The sequence below is a fragment of the Larimichthys crocea genome, chromosome XX, assembly GCF_000972845.2.
Source record: "Larimichthys crocea isolate SSNF chromosome XX, L_crocea_2.0, whole genome shotgun sequence".
In the NCBI taxonomy this organism is placed as follows: domain Eukaryota; kingdom Metazoa; phylum Chordata; class Actinopteri; family Sciaenidae; genus Larimichthys; species Larimichthys crocea.
In genome coordinates, this window is record NC_040030.1 from 9,908,753 (window position 1) to 9,926,292 (window position 17,540).

A 17,540-nucleotide genomic window follows, 5' to 3' on the forward strand; every position below is an offset into this window, starting at 1 on the left:
AGAGGACTAACATGAGAGTATAAATTTAACATCTTTAGGTTTTGAACACAATATTTAGTATATTTAGTTGCAGGTATAGTTTTATAAAGCCCAAATCCACATATACGTCTTGTGAGACGGGCCTATAATAAAAAAAAACATAATTGAACATTTTTAATTATACATGACAAATCAGTGTTTTGTTTTACTCAAATATTGCTGTTGGCACCCACTCCGATAGTGGTTTCTGTCTTCGTACAAAATCATTGGGAAATATTCCAGATATTCAGTTTTGTTTGTCTTTGTTTTACATTTGAGACTTGACACACCGGCTGCACAGTCAAAGGAGTGCCTGCCTGCAGTGCTTCAGTTAAGGCTGGAAATGATTTTAGGGTACATTAAACCCAAATGGTGAGAAGGTTTGGTGCACAGGGTGAACTTCACACTGCTGTTTCCTCTGGGGTGTCTGGTCTAACGGGACCTGTTCCTTTCTACTACTTTCCATCAGCCCCTTAAAAGAAAACATGCTGCCCACTTCTGAATGACAGATCATGTAGAGAAGTGAGCCGGTGTGTATGTGTGTGTATGTTTGTCAAAATGTAAATGTTCTCATCAAAGGGATAAACTTGCCCTCATTCGTCTAATCTTCACAACTGGATGAGTTTATCACACACAGAACACATCATTATACAGTGCCACGAATCCTCCAACGCTGTTTACACTTTGATTTATTGAGATGAAAACATTTTCTTCACTCAGACTGATTGGCGGAGCGCTCAGTACGTGGCCTGTCAGTGTGTGACAGCCGAGCATGAATACTAAACATGATTAGTGACTGCACAGGGCGGGTTGTAAAGTTACAACTGGCCATAAACATTTTGACAAGATTATTGTATGATGCAAAGCAGAAGTGCAAATCTGATGTCTGTGAGTGAGTGAGTGTGTGCTGTAAACAGCCCAGAAGAACCCTGTGAAGTTAGTGCAAGTGTGAGAATACATTAGACTGTATTCTTTAAAACAGAGCTGACACATTTTTCACTTTCTTCAGACGCCAGTGCAGCCTGCTGCTGCTGCTCACATATACTGAACACTGATTGGCTATATTTATAAGCTATTACATAACATGTTAAACTGCTCCATGGGAAAACTGAGGTGACCCAGTTAAGATATCAACCTGGCTTAATTTATACAACAGAGAGAGAGAGAGTGTGTGTGTGTGTATGAAACAGACCGTGTATTGATATTTTGCTGGTTTAAGTCTGCTACAGAGGAAACAGTGCATGTATTATCAGGTGAGTTGGGTAGAAAAAAAAGCAAGGGGTAAAATAAAGGAGAGGAAGTTGCAGGACGAGTGGTGGGAGGCCTGCATGGTGCAATATATGTATTTTTAGCACCTTATATTCATTAATTTATAAGAGTATTATGAAGCAGTAGTATTTAGTTTTTGTCCTTTTCTTGAAATATGTTAGAACAGTGTTTCTCAAGCTTTTCACGCAGTGTACCACCTTCAAGTACTTTATTTTATGATGAAAACTGCCAAACCATGACGGTAAAAAACGCCATGAAATATGTTCCTCATTACGGTAAAACAGTCACATTTTAAAACCTTCATTTCTATACCATTTTAAGGGTATTCATACAGAATAAAGTAGTGTTTTATATTATAGATTGTTAATTTTACAGTAAAACACTAATATATAATGTTATATTCTACAGTCTTTTACTATCATGGTTTGGCAGTTTTTTGTGTGTAGGATTTATGAAAACATACTAATTAATAATATATCCAATTCCTGTCAATAGATCCTCCTAAATGTTTTACACTGGACCTCTAAAAGACAGTTTAGGGGATGAAAAATCAATGTGCCTCGACTGTGCTTCTTCTTTCAAAACGTCTACTCCTGTAACCTTGAAATGATTTTAAAAAAAGATCTTCTTGCCAGCCTGTATGAACCTTTTTCTCAAGGAATCAATAAAAGCGTAGATGTCAAAAAATCAAGACGTTTCACACTCTTAGAGCAAAAACAATGATCCAGGTAAAAACTTAGTTTTGTAGGTCCTCTCGCTGTAACAGGTGCATAGATCAGTGACTAACATGAGACCAAACACAAAGCTGTCTAAACCACCTCCAGATAGATTGCACTGTAATGTAGTGTATAATTAATCTGAAAATGAGCATTGGCTACATGTGAGCACAAGCAAATAATCACATTATGTCTTCCCACCTGCTGTGCTTCTCCGAGTGTGTGTGTGTGTGTGTGTAAGGTGAATACAAATGTGAAACCCTCAAGGTTGAGATTGTGTTTATACCACCTGCAGTGATTAATTAATCACTATATTAGTATGTGTGTGAGTGTGTGGATACATTCATCCCAGCAAATCTTTCAGGTGTGAGAAGGAATCTCCTGCTGTGGCTCTCACGCTCTCACACACACACTCAACACACAGTCACACAACCTGCAAACAAACTTTTACGTTAAATCGTCTTAAAGGAATAAAAACAAAGAGGCGCGTCTTTACTTAATGTTCATTTTTACTGATTGATTTCTGCAACATACAAACATTTTTCATGTGTGTGTGTGTGTGTGTGTGTGTGTGTGTGTTTATGTGTGTTCAAGGAGGGGGCACGGGCATGTGTGTGTGGGGGGGAGGCGCTGAACGAGAGTCCCACAGGAGGCAATGAGCAAGCAGCAGCGAATCACATCGCTCACGCTCACGCCGCTAAAGATGATTGGAGGAGAGAGGGAGGGAAAGGGGCGGGCTCTCACTTAAAGGCACAGGTGGGCTCTTTTTTTTTTTTCTGAGATCGAGGCTTGTGTGCGTGTGAAGTGGGGTCAAGACGGGTCAGATGTTCTGGATAAAACGGAAAGAAATGCAAAAACATGAACAGATGAGAGTGTTTTCTCAAGACGTCTGCGAATTTTGTTACTTTGGACCACCAACAAGTTAGAGATGCTTTGCTAGCACGCAGACGTGTTGAAAATGACTTAAAAATTAGGCAGAGACGAGGGCGGGAGGGAGGAAAGCTAGAAGAAAAAGATGAAAACAGCAGGGAAAGTATAAAGGAAGTGGAAAAATAATGAGATGCTCCCGTGTCCGTGACAAAAAGTGTGAAGAAGGTGTGAAAGGTGAAAGGTTTCTGGTGGGGAGCAGTGGACTTGTGACGCAACAAACAACCGCATATACAAAAATAACTTTTAAAATACCATTTACAAAAAAAAACGACCATTATTATTATTATTATCATCATTAATATTATTATTACAATCTTATTCGAAGCCCGTTGTAGCTATCTGAAAGAGGGGGCGGGGCTTTACTCAATGCTTTTCCTCTGCCGACCAATTTAAACCAAAAAGAAAAAAGAAAATTTAAATCTTTTTAAGCATAATAATTCGAACATAAAAATAAAAAAAACAAACCCTGAAATATTTGCCAGAAGCAAAACAAAAACAAAAAAAAAAGGGCAGCAGAATAATTTACAGTTTGAAGGGAAACATGGTGAAGGGGAGGAATCATCATCATCATGCACTGACTTTCTTACATCTTCTGTTAATAAGAATATTTAAAGAGATAACAAAAAACAAAATCTGAAATATTATATACCTAAACTGCCCTGTACAGTTCTTTATCTTTATAAAACAATGCATATACTGTATAGTTATGGTAGCTAATGAAGAAGTTAGCAGAGAACAATACAAATCAGGAGAAAAAACAGTAGTCCTGGGTCCCTAGCTGCTGTTGTCTTATTGGATCTTTGTCTCGCTCATACAGAAGCAGGTACAGTTTGATTTTTTAACCAGACCGTCAGATGAGGAAACCACACAAGTCATGTTTATGGAGACGAGGAGTTGTTTTGAGAAGCCAGATTTTATATTAATCTTTCAAATCCCATAAGAGTTTCAGGTGGTGTGAGTAAACCGGCCCCTAAAATAAAGAGAAAAATGACTTGCGTGGTCGTTCATCTCAGGGCCTCAGAGGGAGGAGAATGAAAAAAGGTACGACGACAAGAAAAAAAACGAGAAGAAACAGCAAATTTGAGTCCCAAGTAAAGACCAAGAGAAGTCAAACACAGAGAAAGAGAGAGAGAAATGAACTGAAGAGAGAAGCCAAATGAAGGAGGACTGTCATTGGCTGTCTTCTCTGTGAGGCAGACTAAGGCAGGGTCATGGTCCCAGCAGTGAGAGCCAGAGTCACAGAGGTGATGAGTTTGGTCATTACTAACACTGTTGTGATGGAAATTAGCAGATGTTGCTTAGATGTAGCTTTAAATGTTATATGATACAGCTTTTCTAACCACTTTCTGTGTTTTATTGTGAAAGGGAACACTACTCTTTGGCAAATCACTGACACGTGCAACCTCCGCATTGCTTTAAAAGGATCTTAAGCCTCAAAAAGCAGACACTTCCCATCGCTATTTGTGTCCTTGACAATCATTCAATCAATAAAATCCTCTTACAACTGCTGACACCTTTTACTAAACTTCTTAGTTTCAACCTTCAGTTATCTCTGCACTCTGCTTTGTTTTCTAAAGCCACACAAAGCTGTCGACATGATTATTGATGTCCACCGTCACAGAATGATATGTGATAAATTAAGAAACAGTTCTACATTTTGGGACACGCTCTTGTTTGATTTTGTTGCCAAAAGTTAGATGAGAAGATTGACCTCACTCTACGGTCTATACAGTAAAATATGTTAGCTTAGCTTAGCATAAATACTGGATATGGGGGGGAAACGCTAGCCTGGCTTAGTTCAAAAGTCCATCCAAACATGGCACTACAACTCACTAATGAATACTTTACATCTCGCTTGTTCAATCAGTCCACAAACAGCAGTTTACTGTGCGTTATGTGCTACTCTCTGAGGAAGTCACTACACCCCGCCAGGAGTGGGTCCAGCATATAAACCACCTTAACACCAAAACTTGACATTTCTACCCTTCAGTTTTTGATACAACATGTGAATAATGAGCTTTAGGCATATTTTGTTACTTTTGAATAAAGCCAGGTTTGCTGTTTGCTAAGCTAAGCAGCTTCAGCTCGATATTTACCATGCAGACATGAGTGTTGTGAAACTTCTCATCTAACTCTTGGCAGGAAGGCGGACAAGCCTCCTTCCTCAAATGTCAAACGACATCTTAAACTCTGCTCTGACCGCTTGCAATGACCAAACTATATCAGTCTATGACTCTGGTAAACAGGGCGGTCAGCATAGAAATATAAAGAACTCAGAGCTGATATCACTGCAGCTAATGCAGGTTCAGCTTGAGTGCTTCCATTTCTACGCTGATCCTTTGTAATGTAGCACCAGCACACAGAAAGAGGGAGAGAGACAGAGAGAGAAGAGAGAGAGAGAGAGAGAGAGAGAGAGCACCCTGGCAACCTGTACATACCCAACAGAAAAGGTTGCATCATGGGTAACAGATTATCTAGCTTTGAAGATTGTTGTTCATTTAGTAGGAGGAAGCAGACACCGTCTGGGAGTTCAGTTAAACCTCAGGAATCAGCTTCTGATTAAAGATAATTCCTGATTCATGATGACAAAAAAAAACGTCTTTCTCATTTGGTATGAAAGAAAATTCCTGTTAATTAACACTTTATTTAACATATACACCTACATCCCTCGTCATTTAGCCTCAGAAGGGATAAAACGTCCATGATGTGTCTAGAGCTCAGAGAGGAAAAACAATCTGAACGGGGGGAAAACACAGGAATTATCCTTTAACCATTAACAGGAAAAATGACCAGACTGATCCCAGGTCAGCGTCTAGAGAAGTCGAAACCTCTAACATCAGCAAGCTGAGTAGGGAAATGTGGGCTTTGTTCTAAAATGGACAAGCCACTTGACCGGTAAGTGTTCTTCTGCTTTGCACAGTGGCACTTTGAAGGAAGGACTGAAGAGGAGGAGGAGGAGGAGGAGAAGGAGGAAGAGGAGCTGGCACAGAGTTACACAGAAGGTGTTTCTATGTAAAATTGTGCTTTCTGTCTGTCTGTCTGTGTAGCATCTATCAACTTGGTTTTTGGACCAGTCAGGTGAGACCGGTAGAGTCCATCTCCTGACAACACTGTTGGTGGATGGGCAAGATGGATCGTTCCATCATGTCCACTCCAGGGGGGGTTCCCGAGGGCCTTTGGGCTGAATGCAGCGGTTACCGAACCCTGATAGAAGAGGCAAAAAGAAGTTCTTAAGTGGGTCTGTTTCGCTTTAAAGTGAGTACATCCAGAAAAACGTGCCTTCAGTTCTCAAAACCATCAAACATTTTCTGCACATTTAGCCCAAAGCGAGGTTTCCAATCAGCAAAAGCAACGCCGCACATCACAGAAAATGATGACATTAATAGAAACAGTGTTTGTCAGCATAGTTTCCTGCACGAGCATTACTTGTGCAAATAATATTTGTCATCTGGTGTAAACCCGGGCCAGTGGCAGCGTCCAGGCACAGAGAGCATGTAAAAGAGGGAGGACAGCAGACTTACCCACCCAGATCTGCCTTCCTGTCTGTTGCCGTGGTGCCAGCAGATGCAGGGTCAGCTGGAGATGTCTTCTTAACACACTCTGACACATCTACACGCAGGGAAACAAGACACACACACACACACACATGCTGATTAATGGGGTGGAAGCACTGTGTGAATTTCAGTGGTGTTGTATAATAGTTTTAGTGATGTATGACCTATTTAAACGTCATTAGTTTCACTGAGGGAGGTCTTATATTTCTTAAAATTGCAATTATTACCAATGAATTATTCTTATTTTTATCATTACCAGCATTTCACTTCATTGTAGTTTGTACAGAAAATGCTACATCAAACTACTCACATTTAATAATGACGTCTCTTTATAATATTTGGCAGCTGGCTGATTTAACACATGTAGCCCTCGGGCTATACTAACCACATTACACCCACATGTAAGAGAAATATACACATTAATATGAGTGAAACAAGAAACTTGATCATAGTTCAAGACATTTAAAAGGCTTTAAACTTTTTATTCTTTATATTCATAGCTGGTAAAAGAAGTCAAACAGTTATTCCCCTCTCTGCGACGCACCGAAACTGCTGAAGCGATAAATTGGCAGTAACCGCCATCAGTCAGAGCGGATAAGAATACGCGCACATTTTTCATTTCGCCTCTCTATAGACATGTTTTTTATCTTTTCTCTCTCTTTCCGCATCTCTTTCTTTTCTCGTTATTACTCGCTCTCTCACTCTCGCAGCTGCCCTTTTGACAAACGCTGTCAGTTTTTATCGTGCGCGGGCTAATTTGTAAAACACTGAAGGGTCCGTTTCCTGCTCTGCTCTGCTGACTAACTCCCCGTGAAGACGCATGAGCACGGACATACACGAGGAACAAACTCACACACACATAAACGAAGAAACACAAACGGGGCTTGTTAGGATGTGTGTTCGTACCTTTATGTGAAGCGTTCCATTCAGCTGATGTTTTCATCTCCAGAGGGTCTGACAGAGAGAGCAGCACAAAGAGCGAGTTTAGCAGAGAAACAGCTGACGACAAATGGAGAAAAACTTTAAGACAGACTCACATTCCCACACATTCATACACTTCACACATCACAATCTCTCTCCATTTTTCTTTCTCATTCATTCGGCCTCCGTTAAACCACCTTTTCCCTCCGTACTTCTCACAGTGAGGACACTTGGGCTAACCTGGATTTTTGACCGAGTCTGTGCACACGTGATCATAAACAGCAGATGATCACAAAGAGGAGACAAGACGCTGTTCTCACTCCCTACCCTTTATACAGTTCTCCGTCTGTGTGCATCCATTTTTTAAACCGCTACAAAAGCAAGAAACCTGTGTGAACTGTGTCCCAATTCCACAAAACACTGTAGTACACACACACACACTAGTGTGTACTATATACTGATCGTTCTAGCATACTTTCTGTTCAGTTAGTCTACAAGAATAGAGCCCGACAGATACTGGAGTTTTGGAGGCTGATGTCCTAAATAAATATTCTTTACATTAGAAATAAACAAATATTTTCTGCAATAATCACTCAAACGTGATTATTAAACCCTTGTGAAGGTAGATATGTAATGTAGGCAGGATGTTTTGCGTTATTTTCTGTAAAATAAGTTTTCACAGCAGCACATATTGGACAACGTGCCAACGTATCTGTGATAAGTCTTTAAATTGATGTATCAGTTTGGGCTCTATGCAAGAATACTAATACAAACTTCACTGTTTTATACTAACGGGAAACTATATGTGAGGTTAGATGTCCAACTTCGACTTCTAAGAATGATTTTCCAAAAGTTGGATAGTTTCTGAGGTGATTCTTCTGCTGTGCGCAGCTCATTTCCTCGTGTGCATTACATTGTGGGATAATAGTGTCCATCAACAATACACTCTAAAATCAAGCTTCTTTTTTTGTACACTTTATTTGGTCAGTTTCATGTATGTAGTGTGGATTGGGACGCCGCTTGTGATCAGGTCTCTTTCAGAGATGTGTGCAGATCTAAAGTACTGCCAATGGTGCCCCCTAGTGCTGTAAAGCCTCTCACAAAGGAAATGAGCTCAACATCTTTTTACATGTTCTTTTCATCTCATGTGCTCTAATTTGGACGGACATTTGAATGCTCTCCTCTTCAGATATCAGAGTGACACGCAGGAAAAAAGGAAAACAGCAGAAGGCAACAAGGTGGCTGAGTTATTTAAGAGACCGTCCTGCGAGAGACAGGCCTGATACCTGCAATATGTGTGTCCATCTGTTGGCTTGAAGTGAGGATGAGACAGACTGAGGCATGTCTTGTTCATACATTCTAAAGTACCAGATGAACTGGGGATAGAAAATCATAATTCCTAATTTTTCAGCTCATATCAGAAGCTGCCGACTGTTTCAAACAACTGCTGCTGCTACACATTAGCACTCTCTGACGGTCATGTTCATTGATCCATCCTTCTTGACCAGCCGTTACAACAAAAACACACCAGAGGAAGCATCCAGGAGGTCACCCAACGAATCCACAGCCCTGGAAACACACCTGTGAAACTTGACCAATGCAAACGCACCTGTGGCCAGTATGAAGGACTCGGGGGTTCTCGCAGGGAGAGGGGGAGGGGAGTCATCGCTGTCCCAGCAGTCTGGGTTAAAAAGGTCAGAGGTCAAACGAGAAGCAACATTAATAACTGGCCGAGGAGAGAGACAAGAGAGTCAGTCGGCAGTCAAATGTGAACAATGCAGAGAAAAGCTGAAGAGCTGAGACTCAACGAGTCCTTCTCTAAAGATGGCGGCGTATTAAATACACAAAGTGAGTGAAGCTTTGATCTGTTTAGTCACTCAGCAAGGCAAATATATTGACAAATATTCAACTAAATTTTGTTATGATTTTCAATATACTGTTATTCAAAATGACTTTATAAGAGGTGGTTGTTTCAGAAATGTTTAAGTAGTGGATTAGCAGTAAATCATGTAAAAAAAAAGTGTTGCATGTTTATTTTTCTGATGTCTTGTCGCTTTAAATAAATTTACCAGCATGTACCGGTATTTATAGTTTTTATTATTGTGTTCTTATTGTTGTTAAATCACACACAAAACTAAGTTATGTTCTATTCTTTGTATTGCAAATGTATGCTGTCTCGTTTCATGTTTAAATGTGCTGTTGCAGTTTGAAAAAAACTTTATTGATCGTGAAGAACCACACACACTTTATTTCCCCTAATCACATGTAATTAATCATCAGTCACATTATCTACTGAAACTGTATCAATGCTAAAAATAATAATAATAATGCTACCTCTGTCAGTTTCAGGACTATATCTGACATGAAATCTCTAAGGGAGGAAATATGTAACAGTAATTCACGTGGGGTGAATGAGCTGGGCAGCTTCGCGTCACACCTTCCTCAAACACTGCTTATATAAATTTGACTTTTTATTCTGGTTATTACATTAAAAATAAGTAAATCTGCTGAAGTTACATGCAGCTAAAATTAAATGACAAGCTCCAGACAGTCGTGATTATGTTTCCTGACAGTCTCCTGATCTGATCCTCTTCAAACTGAGCATTATTTGACAACATTCATCTCTGAGTCTACTCTGTTTTTATGGGGCCTGTTCTCCTTGATAAAGAACTGCCTTAAATGCACGATCCAGCTAAAATAAATATGTCTCTTTTTAATTCAAGGACAGTATCCAAGAAGTCGTTTTGTACTAATGACCTTGTTACAGAAAGAGTGTGTCTATTTTTCTCTCATTCATCTGGACGAGGTGGAAATACTGGGGCACAGCTGGGTCTATTGTTGATATTATAAAATGTTAGCCGTGTCTCTGGGCAGAGACTCTCTTTGACCCTAAAACAGTGTCTCTCTTATGGCTGATTTTCTGATTGAACTGTACTGCATTATACAGAGAGGTGTTTCTGTTATCTAGGCTACCTCGAGTGGCTGTGAAGTGAAGCCAAGTGGCAAAAAAATGCAGTTCCTTAAACGGCCACTTGAGGCCGGCTACAGACGGAGACAATCTCCATAAGGCCCCATGTTAAAATGTCATGACAACTGTACTAAGTCTGAATTTTTATATAACTCAACTGTTATTAAATTTGATTATTTAATTATGCATAATTAACAGTGTGGCCGCTTTGATTGACAGGAGGGTGCTGTTACAGCTGCACCACTACGTCCATGCTTTATAAAGTCTATGAGCTACCCTCGCTGTTATAAATGTAATATAAGAAATATAAGAAAAACACAAACAGCGCCACAAGCTGCAGCCTCCAAAATGATCATAAAGTTAAATCAATACTTTTCCTTCATGAATGTATTGCAGGACTGTTATAGTAGACTGCATTAGGTTTCATTAGGTGTACCTAATAAAACTGGAGACTGAGTATATATCATCTGTGATTGACTTTATCCTACAATCACCGTGTCTCGTTTCATGGTTTTAAATGAACTCTGCCCACTCATATTGCTCGAAATCCAAACATTTTCTACCCTGATGGCTACCTCTTTTTTTTTAATAGAACCATTTTCAACCCCATGTCTAACGAAATCCTCACCATCGGGAATCACTCATTTGAAGCAGAGTGTTCTTTCCTACTGCATTTAAGACTGCCCAAGGAAAAGACCATAAATCAGCCTAGATTAGAGTGAAATTAGTCTTAATGAGGGTCAGAGTTAGATGCTGGTTTATCTAGCATTGCACCATTTTCAGGAACCCATTAGGTGACTGTACAGCAGGTTAATGTCACTGTAAGTGATGAGGACAACATGATGCTGCAGTTCTTGCTCTACCGTAAGTGCTGTGAGCAATTCAATTACAAAGCTTCAACCTTCAGACAAAGATTATAGAGTGATTTATTTTTATTTTTTAGGGCTGTTAATCAATTATAGTTTGTGTTTTTCTGTTGTGATTTTTGTTAGATTTCAATCAAGAGAATCTGAACTGGCCTAACAAGTTTTATCGACGTGGCTACAGTGATATTACGAGCAATTATATATATAATTAATGAAATGTTATATTAGTTTATATATTTCAATAAATATATGTATATATGTGTGTGTTTTTATTTCTCTTTACTTTGCCTTTTGAACCTACATACATATACATTATAAATAAAGTTTGAATAATTGGTTCACTGATAATGCAACCAGCAAAACAAGCAGCCACCAGCTTCCTCTTGACCAACCACAAAGCAGCAAGTTGCTCAGTGCAACTCATCAACAAGCAGCCGTTAAGATTTAAACAGCAGCCATCAGCGTTTCATAACCGATAACAAAGCGTGACCGCAGCCCAAAGTAAAATGACGTGTCAGAAAAGCCAAGCAGACCAAAAAAAACGCCAGACAAAAACAGCCCGCTTCAGGACTGTGAGGCAAATATTCCTGCATTTAGTTTTAAATATTGGAAACACTTCAGGAGTGCATGATGTATGATGCCTGACCTCACCTTAAAATGAACCTATAAGATTCATCTGAATTTTAATTACACCTGTGCAAACTTATTAGAGCTTCGCAGACAAATTTGCCTTGATTTTACCTTACTGTATATCGGTATGTAGGTAAAGAGGGAGGAAGCAGACTTACCCACCCAGATCTGCCTTCCTGTCTGTTGCCGTGGTGCCAGCAGATGCAGGGTCAGCTGGAGATGTCTCTTAACACACTCTGACACATCTACACGCGGGAAACAAGACACACACACACACACACATGCTGATTAATGGGGTGGAAGCACTGTGTGAATTTCAGTGGTGTTGTATAATAGTTTTAGTGATGTATGACCTATTCGTCATTAGTTTCACTGAGGGAGGTCTTATATTTGTTAAAATTGCAATATTACCAATGAATTATTCTTATTTCCTCATTACCAGCATTTAACTATCTGTAGTTTGTACAGAAAATGCTACATCAAACTACTCACATTAATAATGACGTCTCTTTATAATATTTGGCAGCTGGCTGATTTTAACACATGTAGCCCTCGGGCTATACTAACCACATTACACCCCACATGTAAGAGAAATATACACATTAATATGAGTGAAACAAGAAACTTGATCATAGTTCAAGACATTTAAAAGGCTTTAAACTTTATTCTTTATATTCATAGCTGGTAAAAGAAGTCAAACAGTTATTCCCCTCTCTGCGACGCACCGAAACGCTGAAGCGATAAATTGGCAGTAACCGCCATCAGTCAGAGCGGATAAGAATACGCGCACATTTTTCATTTCGCCTCTCTATAGACATGTTTTTTATCTTTTCTCTCTCTTCCGCATCTCTTTCTTTTTCTCGTTATTACTCGCTCTCTCACTCTCGCAGCTGCCCTTTTGACAAACGCTGTCAGTTTTTATCGTGCGCGGGCTAATTGGTAAAACACTGAAGGGTCCGTTTCCTGCTCTGCTCTGCTGACTAACTCCCCGTGAAGACGCATGAGCACGGACATACACGAGAAACAAACTCACACGCACATAAACGAAGAAACACAAACGGGGCTGTTAGGATGTGTGTTCGTACCTTTATGTGAAGCGTTCCATTCAGCTGATGTTTTCATCTCCAGAGGGTCTGACAGAGAGAGCAGCACAAAGAGCGAGTTTAGCAGAGAAACAGCTGACGACAAATGGAGAAAAACTTAAGACAGACTCACATTCCCACACATCATACACTTCACACATCACAATTCTCTCCATTTTTCTTCCTCTATTCATTCGGCCTCCTTAAACCACCTTTCCCTCCGTACTTCTCACAGTGAGACACACTAAGGCTAACCTGGATTTGTAGAGTCTGTGCACACGTGATCATAAACAGCAGATGATCACAAAGAGGAGACAAGACGCTGTTCTCACTCCCTACCCTTTATACAGTTCTCCGTCTGTGTGCATCCATTTTTTAAACTGCTACAAAAGCAAGAAACCTGTGTGAACTGTGTCCCAATTCCACACCACACTGTAGTACACACACACACTAGTGTGTACTATATACTGATCGTTCAGCATACTTTCTGTTCAGTTAGTCTACAAGAATAGAGCCGACAGATACTGGAGTTTTGGGGCTGATGTCCTAAATAAATATTCTTTATATTTAGAAATAAACAAATATTCTCTGCAATAATCCCTTTAAATGTGATTACAAACCCTTGTGAAAAAGATATGTAATGTAGGCAGGATGTTTTGCACTTAAGTGATTTTCTTATTGTCTAAAATGAAACTTCACTAGGAAATCAATAATTATCAAAAAACATAAAATAAATATACATTTAAAAAAAGCATCTTATTCTGCATTATGTCCTGTAAAATAAGTTTTCACAGCAGCACTATTGGACAACGTGCCAACGATCTGTGATAAGTCTTCAAACGATGTATCAGTCGGGCTCATGCAAGAAACTAATACAAACTCACTGTTTTATACTAACGGGAAATATATGTGAGGTTAGATGTCCAACTTCGACTTCTAAGAATGATTTTCCAAAAGTTGGATAGTTTCTGAGGTGATTCTTCTGCTGTGCGCAGCTCATTTCCTTCTGTGCATTACATTGTGGGATAATAGTGTTCATCAACAATACACTCTAAAATCAAGCTTCTTTTTTCAGTCTGCTTTTTTTGTACACTTTATTTGGTCAGTTTCATGTATGTAGTGTGGATTGGGACGCCGCTTGTGATCAGGTCTCTTTCAAAGATGTGTGCAGATCTAAAGTACTGCCAATGGGCCCCCTAGTGCTGTAAAGCCTCTCACAAAGGAAGTGAACCTTTTTACATGTTTTTTCATCTTATGTGCTCTAATTTGGACGGACATTTGAATGCTCTTCTCTTCAGATATCAGAGTGACACGCAGGAAAAAAGGAAAACAGCAGAAGGCAACAAGGTGGCTGGTTATTTAAGAGACCGTCCTGCGAAGACAGGCCTGATACCTGCAATATGTTGTGTCCATCTGTTGGCTTGAAGTGAGGATGAGACAGACTGAGGCATGTCTTGTTCATACATTGTAAAGTACCAGATGAACTGGGGATAGAAAATCATAATTCCTAATTTTTCAGCTCATATCAGAAGCTGCCGACTGTTTCAAACAACTGCTGCTGCTACGCATTAGCACCTCTGACGCTCATGTTCATGATCCTCCTTCTTGACCAGCCGTTACAACACAAAAACACACCAGAGGAAGCATCCAGGAGGCACCCAACGAATCCACAGCCCTGGAAACACACCTGTTGAAACTTGACCAATGCAAACGCACCTGTGGCCAGTATGAAGGACTCGGGGGTTCTCGCAGGGAGAGGGGGAGGGGAGTCATCGCTGTCCCGCAGTCTGGGTTAAAAAGGTCAGAGGTCAAACGAGAAGCAACATCAATAACTGCCGAGGAGAAGACAAGAGAGTCAGTCGGCAGTCAAATGTGAACAATGCAGAGAAAAGCTGAAGACTGGGACTCAACGATTCCTTCTCTAAAGATGGCGGCGTATTAAATACAACAAGTGAGTGAAGCTTTGATCTGTTTAGTCACTCAGCAAGGCAAATATATTGACAAATATTCGACTAAATGTTTGTTATGATTTTCAATATACTGTATTTAAAAACGACTTATGAGAGGTGGTTGTTTCAAAATGATCAGTAGTGGATTAGCAGTAAACTGTAAAAAACATGTTGCATGTTTATTTTTCTGATGTCCTGTCACTTAAATAAATTTACCACATGTACCGGTATTTATAGTTTTTTTATGTGTTTCTTTTGTTGTTGTTATTTGTGTTTTTTTGGTAAATCACACACACAAAACTAAGTTATGTTCTATTCTTTGTATTGCAAATGTATGCTGTTTTTCAATGGCTGTTGCAGTTTTATGATCGTGAAGAACCACACACACTTTATTTCCCCTAATCACTTCAATTAATCATCAGTCACATTATTACTGAAACTGTTCAATGCTAAAATAATAATAATAATAGCATACGCTCTGTCAGTTTCAGGACTATATCTGACATGAAATCTCTAAGGGAGGAAATATGTAACAGTAATGACTTGGTGAAGGAGCTGGGCAGCTTCGCGTCACACCTTCCTCAAACACGCTAATATAATTTGACTTTTTATTCTGGTTATACATTAAAAATAAGTAAATCTGCTTAAGTTACATGCAGCTAAAATTAAATGACAAGCTCCAGACAGTCGTGATTAGTTTCCTGACAGTCTCCGATCTGATCCTCTTCAAACTGAGCATTTATTGACAACATTCATCTCTGAGTCTACTCTGTTTTTATGGGGCCTGTTCTCCTTGATAAAGAACGCCTTAAATGCACGATCCAGCTAAAATAAATGTGTCTCTTTTTAATTCAAGGACAGTATCCAAGAAGTCGTTTTGTACTAATGACCTTGTTACAGAAAGAGTGGTCTATTTTCTCTCCATCATCTGGACGAGGTGGAAATACTGGGGCACAGCTGGGTCTATTGTTGATATATAAAATGTTAGCCATGTCTCTGGGCAGAGACTCTCTTTGACCCTAAAACAGTGTCTCTCTTACGGCTGATTTTCTGATTGAACTGTACTTGCATTATACAGAGAGGTGTTTCTGTTATCTAGGCTACCTCGAGTGGCTGTGAAGTGAAGCCAAGTGGCAAAAAAATGCAGTTCCTTAAACGGCCACTTGAGGCTGGCTACAGACAGAGTCAATCTCCATAAGGCCCCGGTTTAAAATGTCCAACTTCACAGCAGAAAAAACATGTTTACAGTCTGGTACAACAACTGTACCTGAAGTCTGAATTTTTATATAACTCAACTGTTATTAAATTTGATTATTTAATTATGCAAATTAACAGCGTGGCCGCTTTGATGACAGGAGGGTGCTGTTTACAGCTGCACCACTACGTCCATGCTTTTATAAGTCATGAGCTACCTCGCGGTTATAAATGTAATATAAGAAATATAAAAAAACACAAACAGCGCCACAAGCTGCAGCCTCCAATGATCATAAAGTTAAATCAATACTTTTCCTTCATGAATGTATTGCAGGACTGTTATAGTAGACTGCATTAGGTTTCATTAGGTGACCAATAAAACTGGAGACGAGTATATATAATCTGTGATTGACTTTATCCACAATCACCGGTCTTGTTTCATGGTTTTATGAACTCTGCCCACTCATATTGCTCGAAATCCAAATTTTCTCACCCTGATGGCTACCTCTTTTTTAATAGAACCATTTCTAACCCCATGTCTAACGAAATCCTCACCATCGGGAATCACTCATTTGAAGCAGAGTGTCTTTCCTACTGCATTTAAGACTGCCCAGGAAAAGACCATAAATCAGCCTAGATTAGAGTGAAATTAGTCTTAATGAGGGCAGAGTTAGATGCTGGTTCATCTAGCATTGCACCATTTTCAGAACCCATTAGGTGACTGTACAGCAGGTTAATGCACTGTAAGTGATGAGGACAACATGATGCTGCAGTTCTTGCTCTACCGTAAGTGCTGTGAGCAATTCAATTCAAAGCTTCAACCTTCAGAACAAGATTAGAATGATTTTTTTTTTTTAGGGCTGTTAATCAATTATAGTTTGTGTTTTTCTGTTGTGATTTTTGTTAGATTTCAATCAAGAGAATCTGAACTGGCCTAACAAGTTTTATCGACGTGACTACAGTGATATACAAGCATTAATATATTATTAATGAAATGTTATATTAGTTATATATTAGTTATATATTTCAATAAATATATGTATATATGTGGTGTGTTTATTTCTTTTACTTTGCCTTTTGACTACATTATAAATAAAGTTTGAATAATTGGTTCACTGTAATGCAACCAGCAAAACAAGCAGCCACCAGCTTCCTCTTGACCAACCACAAAGCAGCGAGTTGCTCAGTGCAACTCATCAACAAGCACCGTTAAGATTCAAACAGCAGCCATCAGCGTTTCATAACCGATAACAAAGCGTGACCGCAGCCCAAAGTAAAATGACGTGTCAGAAAAGCCAAGCAGACCAAAAAAAACGCCAGACAAAAACAGCCCGCTTCAGGACTGTGAGGCAAATATTCCTGCATTTAGTTTTAAATATTGGAAACACTTCAGGAGTGCATGATGTATGATGCCTGACCTCACCTTAAAATGAACCTATAAGA

The 17,540-nt window shown here is 39.5% G+C and overlaps 1 protein-coding gene across 6 annotated transcripts in view; it reads right to left on the reverse strand.

The window, feature by feature from the left end:
- Window positions 1–2,767: 2,767 nt before the first annotated feature.
- Window positions 2,768–17,540, reverse strand: part of ptpn12 (protein tyrosine phosphatase non-receptor type 12) — a 50,409-nt gene continuing 35,636 nt past the window's right edge. For 2 of the 6 annotated variants that reach the window (XM_027291935.1, XM_019264066.2), the window contains 4 exons: window positions 9,018–9,089; window positions 7,394–7,441; window positions 6,459–6,542; window positions 2,768–6,137 (listed from right to left, as the gene is read on the reverse strand). In XM_027291935.1, the coding sequence (XP_027147736.1) occupies window positions 6,076–6,137; window positions 6,459–6,542; window positions 7,394–7,441; window positions 9,018–9,089 (266 nt within the window). In that variant the 3' untranslated portion in view covers window positions 2,768–6,075. Of the gene's footprint in view, window positions 6,138–6,454; window positions 6,543–7,393; window positions 7,442–9,017; window positions 9,090–12,957; window positions 13,006–14,670; window positions 14,742–17,540 lie in introns of those variants that run through there. The other 4 variants (XM_019264067.2, XM_019264068.2, XM_027291936.1 and 1 more) reach the window with 4 other exon arrangements.